Source organism: Malus domestica, chromosome 06 (genome assembly GCF_042453785.1).
Source record: "Malus domestica chromosome 06, GDT2T_hap1".
NCBI lineage: Eukaryota > Viridiplantae > Streptophyta > Magnoliopsida > Rosales > Rosaceae > Malus > Malus domestica.
In genome coordinates this window covers 24,040,192-24,047,665 of record NC_091666.1, presented here as the reverse complement: position 1 = coordinate 24,047,665, position 7,474 = coordinate 24,040,192, and the positions used below count along the sequence as shown (strand labels likewise).

The 7,474-nt window shown below is 34.9% G+C and overlaps 1 protein-coding gene across 1 annotated transcript; it reads left to right on the top strand.

Moving 5' to 3' along the window:
- The first annotated feature begins 2,429 nt into the window (after nucleotides 1-2,429).
- LOC103400672 (uncharacterized) lies at nucleotides 2,430-3,673 on the top strand. The gene is made up of 4 exons (XM_070823241.1): nucleotides 2,430-2,534; nucleotides 2,776-3,052; nucleotides 3,144-3,205; nucleotides 3,299-3,673. The coding sequence occupies exons 1-4, from the start codon at nucleotides 2,430-2,432 to the stop codon at nucleotides 3,440-3,442; spliced, it is 588 nt and encodes a 195-aa protein (XP_070679342.1). The 3' UTR covers nucleotides 3,443-3,673.
- Nucleotides 3,674-7,474: the final 3,801 nt, after the last annotated feature.

The following is a 7,474-nucleotide window of genomic DNA, read 5'->3' as shown; positions in this document are numbered from 1 at the left end:
CCGAAAACCAATAAGGTTTTAATAAAAAAAAACATTGATAGTTAAGGATCGCATCCAAAATCTTCCTTAACAAAAGTAGAAACATGAGTTTATACCAAGTCACCTCCAGAACAAAGAAATAACTTCCATAACAAAAGTACATCATTACTGTGGCGTCACGTGCTAATGTTATAACGTAACATGATCGTGTGTTTTATGCATGAAAAAAATAAAACACAGAAGGCAGAAGGATTTCTAATTCTTTCTTATCAGTTTCCTGGGATGAGCGCATTGGATTGTTAATTCCAGGAAAGCTTTTTGCGTTTGGGAAGTAGGCCATTGTTATGATGTTTCCCGACATCTGAAGGGAATCTTCATCATTTTAACCATTTAAAAGCATTCCTGCAAGGGCCAGCATAATCAAAATAAAACCCTCGTTAAATTAATTGGAAGTGATTAATTTAAAAGCAACAGGAGCCAGCTTAACTCATTAATTAAACTATGAATCCTCATTAAAAATGGTTTTGGGAATTTTTTGTGCCACCCTTTTAGGACTCATGCTCATAAGATGTGAATAATTAAGTTGAGCAAAGGGCAATAGGTGTCGGTTCTACAGGTTATTGCAAAAGAGGGAGAAAAAAAAAATAGAGACCGAAGAAGCAAACAAAAGGGATAAACCCTAATTTCAAAATTGTACTGAGACGGATGTAACGAACAGTGTGATCAGTTAGAACAAAAGCACCAATACTCCTTCTTTGTCCTAAATACTTTTAACACGGAACTCCAATTTATGCTCTATGATCAACAGCAACGTCATCATAAGGTGCACAGAACTTGAGTTAATCGTCACATCTTTATTATAATATATAATTTGTATACGTGGGCTTTTTTTAGCCAAAAGACAAATTAATATCAAATAGGGCTCATGAAATAAACTAATTGCACAGAACTTGAGTTAATCGTCACATCTTTATTATAATATATAATTTCTATACGTGGGCTTTTTTTAGCCAAAAGACAAATTAATATCAAACAGGGCTCATGAAATAAACTAATTGCCAGAAGGTACACTAGATATATGTATGGAACGAGACCTAACACCTGAAAGTGACCCACAAATTAAAGCTAGAAGCTTAATGAATAGTTTGATATATCAAAAGGGGAAGTAAATTCCAAAAGATGAAGAAAACCCACAAGCATATGTGTTGTATTTGTCCCACACATTCCATCCTAATGCATTGTGTGTCACATAAAAGAAGAAGCAAAGCATTTCATGTTAAGGAACTTGAGTGGAGTTGACTTTGAGGTGGGGGATAAGGTGCATTGTATATATCTAAACTCATATCTTTTGTGTTTGGTAAGTAATTTTCAAAATTATATCAGAGAAATTTTTTATGAGGGGCTGGAAACACAAGTCACGTGATGTACTCATCACGTGTTATAATTAATAATGGTGGATGACATGGTTAATATGTTTATCAAAAACCAAATTCACGTGTTATAGTGTAAGTTGCATAACAACAGTACATAATTATGTATTTCGAATACACTAAAAAATTTGAGTTGAAATTACCCATTTTTTTGTTTGTAGCTTCTCTGTTACATATCTACTTGATTGACAAATGTCCTTCTACTAACTCCAACTAACACTGGTAAGGTAACTTGACAATATCAAAAATAAAAATTAAACTTACTATTCAAGAAAATATAAATAAACCCTAGCAGCCACCAGCATCCCAACCCCGATGACAGCCACCAGCATCCCCAACCCAGACGACAGTCACCATGCCCCGCCGCCTGTAACAACCAATATCCTACCTATTTTTTTTTTCCCAGGGCTAAGAGATGTCGACACGTGAAGATATCATATCGAGAGTTCGTTAAGTTCTCGGGCCGCCGATCCACCACAAACCATAATAAATAATTTGGGATTTGGTTTGCTTGACTTAAGATTTGAAATTTGAGAAAGGAGATCTAGAAGCAGGAATGAAGAGCCCATTTGGGTGGTCGTGATTTTTATGGTCTAAGCACAAGTAATTTGAAATTAATCAACCAAACTGAGACTTTAGGAACTTTTGAGATAATTTTATATCTGGGATTTTGGTTTGGCTTTTGAACTAGTGATGTTGTAGACAGACTTTCTCGGGTCTTGTTCTGGGAGAGACGTGATGTTACAGAGAGAGAGAGAGAGAGAGAGGGAGAGGTACACGTGAGCGAATACCACGGAAGTGAGATGACGCGGTTTATTTGCAAGGAAGAAGGGGGTGGGACTTGCCGCTAGAGGATGCTGGGCTGGCTGCGGGTGGTGGTGGACTGTGCGTTTAGGCGACGAATAAGCAGCCGTTTGAGAATATGTGGTTGCTTTGGTTGCATCGCTGGTAAGCAGAGGAGGAGTATGATGCAAATCTTGACTTGAGTAAACATCAACGATTTTGTTTGATTTGGCGGTAATGGGTTCGATCGATATCTATCTGAATCTTAAATATGGTGCGGCAATTTTGAGAGAGGAAAACGGCCTGTTAGCCGATGTAGATGAGAGGAAGTACGGCGGCGAGGTATGGTGGCTGTCGTCGGCATGGGAATGCTGGTGGCTGCTAGGGTTTATTTATATTTTTTTAATGTTTAATTTATTTTTTATTTTTGGTATTGACAAGTTAACAGTTGTAGTTGAAGTTAGTAAAATGACATGTGTGCATATGGTTCAATATCATAGTGGATATAGTGTTGAATTTCTATTCATACATTCTGAGTTGAAAACTTATCATTCTCTAAATTATGTGTCACTCAAATAAATAGACCACAAAGAAGTCACATGCAAAAATAGGTGCAGAAGATTTGAACTCGAAAAAATTATTATTCAAGAAGCTTTTGTGTAAGAGTCATTATGACTCTACCTCTCTTTTGGTTCCATTTCCTCCCACTTACAATTATAAAAAGCAAGACTTCTGCACTTCTCCAAGCACTGAACTAGGGAAAGAAAATAAGCTAGGGAAAGAAAATACAAACCCTAAGATGCTTCCTCAAGTCAAGATTTGCATCATACTCCTCTTGCTCTTCAACTTTTCGGTTTCGGGTAAGATTTGCAAATATCATTCATTAGCTTCAAGTTTTCTGAAGCTGAGTTAGAAAATAAATCAAACCCTTTTGTTTTAATTTATCTGTAGGCACAGCTGACAGCTTCAAGGATGGAATGGAGCTCACTTACTCAAGTGGTCCTGAGCTTGAGGTAATTAAAACTATATAATCGATATTTGATCATACAAACAAACCGTATGATTTAGGGATTTAGTTTGATCTTGTTCTTAATCATGTTTATAAGGTGGTTAATCCGCAGAAGATAAAAGCTGGGAGAAAGCTGCTCATTTCACTTGATGCAATGTTGGATTACCATGAGCCAGGGCCAAATCCAGGTCACGAACCACATAAAGGAGGGAATGCTGGTGGCAGAGGTGGGAATCCCTGAATAACTAGATGATCGCCTCCTGTTATTAGAAGCCGTATGATCTCTTGTGAAAACCCTAGAGTGAGTGTGTGTGAGAGAGAGAGTGATGATGCACGTGTTTCTTATGAACTAGTGATATGGAGTGAGATTGTTTTATATATTTGGGTGTGGAACTGTGAATTACCGTGATGAATGTATAAATTATTGGAATAAAATGTTAGAAACTCAGTAATATATATATGCTTGCAAGTACTGAAAGGGGTTATCAAACATGCCCTTATTGTGTGGGAAAAAAGGAAAAAAAAGGTACAAAACTTCATTAAAACTAATGTTTTGCTCTCTGGAATTCTGCCATTGATAGAAAGTACTGCTGTCATGATTTTTGGCTCCTTTTCAACTTGTCCTTGCATCAGAATTTCTTTCTTTTGAGAAGCTAAATATAATTCTTTCTTTAAACTTTGTTTGCCATGTGCTGCGGCTTCTTTGTTCAGCTTTCCTGGGTTTGCATGCAGTCAAAAAATGAAAAAGAAAATGTAAATTTCATTACTTCTGCACAGTGTATAACTGTATATGGTATTATGGTTGATGTGTATATAAACGGTATTTTCTATTGTACTGAAGAGTATCAGTTCAGCCTTTTTAAATGTTAAATATATGGTTAAAAACACAAAAACCAATCTAACGGTTAAAAAGTTCTAAATAACTATACTCCAAATCCCCATAATTTTTTTGTACATATATAAGCTCGTCAACAGATCATATATTTCAATTGAATTTTAATCTAATTAACCCTTCTTTTATTGCATTGTGTCAAGTACTCAAATTAGAAGTAAACTGCACACTCTTCATGATAAGCTGTTCATGAGCCCTATGATTTTGCCTCCAACTACTCCAAATGGAAGACGACGTCTAACCCAATCTGGTGATGATTTGATAGTTGACATTTTCTGCATAGGTTTGGTTGAATTGAGAATTGCAAATCTTGACAGAAGAGGTTCAAGAACTTGGTTTGAAATAGGAGAGAAGACAAAGATGTGAGAGGTTACTTTCTATGATTTAACATTCCATTAGTAGTACGGAAAAGAAATCCTAGTCTCCCTCCGATACTTGTATTCCACCGAGTCCAACGGAATTAATTCCAGTTTGTTTCCTTTCCAAGCCATCCAACCAACCAAATTGGATGGAAAGGGAAGCAAATTGATATTCCAAACCCTCATTACTCCCCAAACAAACGCGGTCTCAGAAAATAGGAAAGACATTGTAATCCTTATCTCATTATACATATATAACTAAAAAAGACTACAATTTGTACTAAAAAAAAAGACTACAACTTACAAAAATTTATTGTGTTACAAAAATTGTATTTATTAACAAATTAAATATAAAGCAAATAGGAAAATAATTTTAACTCTATAATTTGTAGAAGATTAATTAGGAAAGCAATCCTAATTCTTTTAGAAAAAAAGGTAATGAATCATAAATCTTATTGACTACAAAAGTCTAATACATAAAGGATACCCTAACAAAAATATAAACCAAAATGGTAACTAGTTAATTTCTCCAAAACCTCTTTTGGCTTTATTTCCTCCCACATTAATTATAAGAAGCAACACTTGCATGTGCACACCTCCTCCAAACAATGAACTAGCCAGAAGAACATAAAAAGCATAAGATATGCTTCCTCAAGTCAAGATTTTTATTCTCCTCTTGCTCTTTAACTTTTCGGTTTCGGGTAAGTAAGATTTTTAAGGTTGCAAGTCTCATTGGTTACAAGTTTTCTGAATCTGATTTAGAAATAAATCGAACCATCTTCTTTTTATTACTTTGTAGGCAGAGCTGACAGCTTCAAGGACGAAATGGAACTCACCTTCTCAAGTGGTAATGAGGTGTGAAATTAAAACAAGGGTAAATCACATTTTACATCGTCAAGGTTTGAGATGATTTTAAAATAGGTCATGCGGTTTTAATTTTTTCATATTGCCCCTAAGGTTTGAAAATTGTATCAATTTACTTCTTTTGAATATTTAAACGTCTAATTATCGTTAAATTGATGAGGTTTTTTAGTCATTTTTAGTGCAAATGTGGATTACATGTTGACCCAATTACGGGTTTCATGCTCACAATGTCACCATTTAATAAGATTCAAATAATTCAGTAGATAAAAGATGTAAAATATACAATTTCAGAACCTTAAGGTCAATGTGAGAACATTGAGACCTTGTGGCGTATTTTGAAAATTATTCCAAACATGGAGGGTGTGAAATGTAGTTAGCCCTCAAAACTATATACAAGCAAACTGTACACACCCCTACGAGTGTGCTTGAAAGAGGTTAAAATAAATTCACTTATTTTTTAATTTAATTTTTAAATAAGACATGTTATGTTTACATGGTTGTGAGGATGGCTTAGAAAACATCAGATTCATGCTGCATGTAATTACTAAGTTGCCCATATTTTTTAACTTTTGTTTAATTATGGTGAGAGGGTTAGAATTTTAATTTCATGAACTTTTGATTGATAATGGGTGGTCATCTCTCACCCTCAATGCAGACAAAACTATGTGATTTGGTGATTTAATTTGATTAATTAATTGAACATGTTCTTAATCATGTTTAGGTGGTTAATCAGACGTTGAAAGTTGGGAGAAAGCTTCTCGTTTCACTCGATGCAATGTTGGATTACCCGGAGCCAGGGCCAGATCCAGGTCATGAACCACATCCACCTCCTCCTTCTCCTCCTTTTGCAGCCTAATTAGGGTTATGAGCTCTTGTAAAAACCCTAGGCCCTATAGAGAGAGTGATGATGTTCTGACGAGTGAAATAGATTTATGCTTTTCGGTGTAAAACTGTAAAACCCATGATCAAAACGTCTCTTTGGAATAAAATGTTAGAAACTTAATATGCTTGCAAGTACTGTATATAAAGTACATGTGCCATTTTAATGATAGGTTAACGAATATTTGAATCCACATTTGCATAAAATTAAATAAATTGGACCACATATGCATGCATAAGCATGGGCGGATCTATTAAGGGACCCGAGACCAACCAGAAGTCGGAATAATAGTAGCTATCAGGACTTCCAAAGACCACTCAAATTTGGACATGTTGGTGGATGACTCTTAATTATGTAGCATAAGAGTCAGATTTTGCATAAAAATCAAAATAATAATTGTTTCATTTTCCATGTTCTTTTCTCTCAACCAAAAAGTGCAAGGAAATCCATTCAAATTCTGTTGTCTTTCATCTCCCTACTACAAGTAGTTTTAATTTGTGAGTTTTGAGAGGGCATAAATGCAAATATTACATGTATAATAAGAGCGTCATCACACCATGTATTTCACTTGACTTTTAATCTAATTAACCCTTCTTTTTATTGCATTGTTTCAAGTATTTAAAGTAGTAAAGTGCACATCTTCATGATAAGCTATATTGAGCTCTATGATTTTGCCTGCAAATAGTACCAAATTAAACAGACAACTCTCATTACTAATATGCATTCCACGGTATGAATTACAAGTGCAAGACGACTAGCAAATAGAAAAATGATTTTCACACATATTTTTTACTTTTTACGCACCTATTTTTGATTTTGACTCATAATTTTCTTTTGATTTCTTTGACACAGTAGCTGAGAAAAGGAAATTGTGTGCATGATATGAAAAAAATGTGGGCATGTATCATATACCTGACTAAAATGTGCGCATGTATCGTATCACAAATCGTTGTACTCACAACTAACGAAAAAATTCAACAAATACGCAACTAATTATAAATATAAAATTATTATTGACATTTAAATAAAAAAATTATCCAAAATACTAAAAGCGCAAGTTCACAGTTTTATACAAGAGTGTGGATTGAATTTTTTCTCTTACAATTGTTTGAGGTTGACAAACAAAAGAAAATGAGTTTACACCAGTAATGCAAGGACACGTGTCTCCTACAACGGTAACAATCATTGAACCGGCTTGCCTCCAATAAGAAACCGCCACCGGCAAGTCAAAGTCAAATCCCAAATTACCATTTCACCCCGCGGTAAAAGAAAACTGAA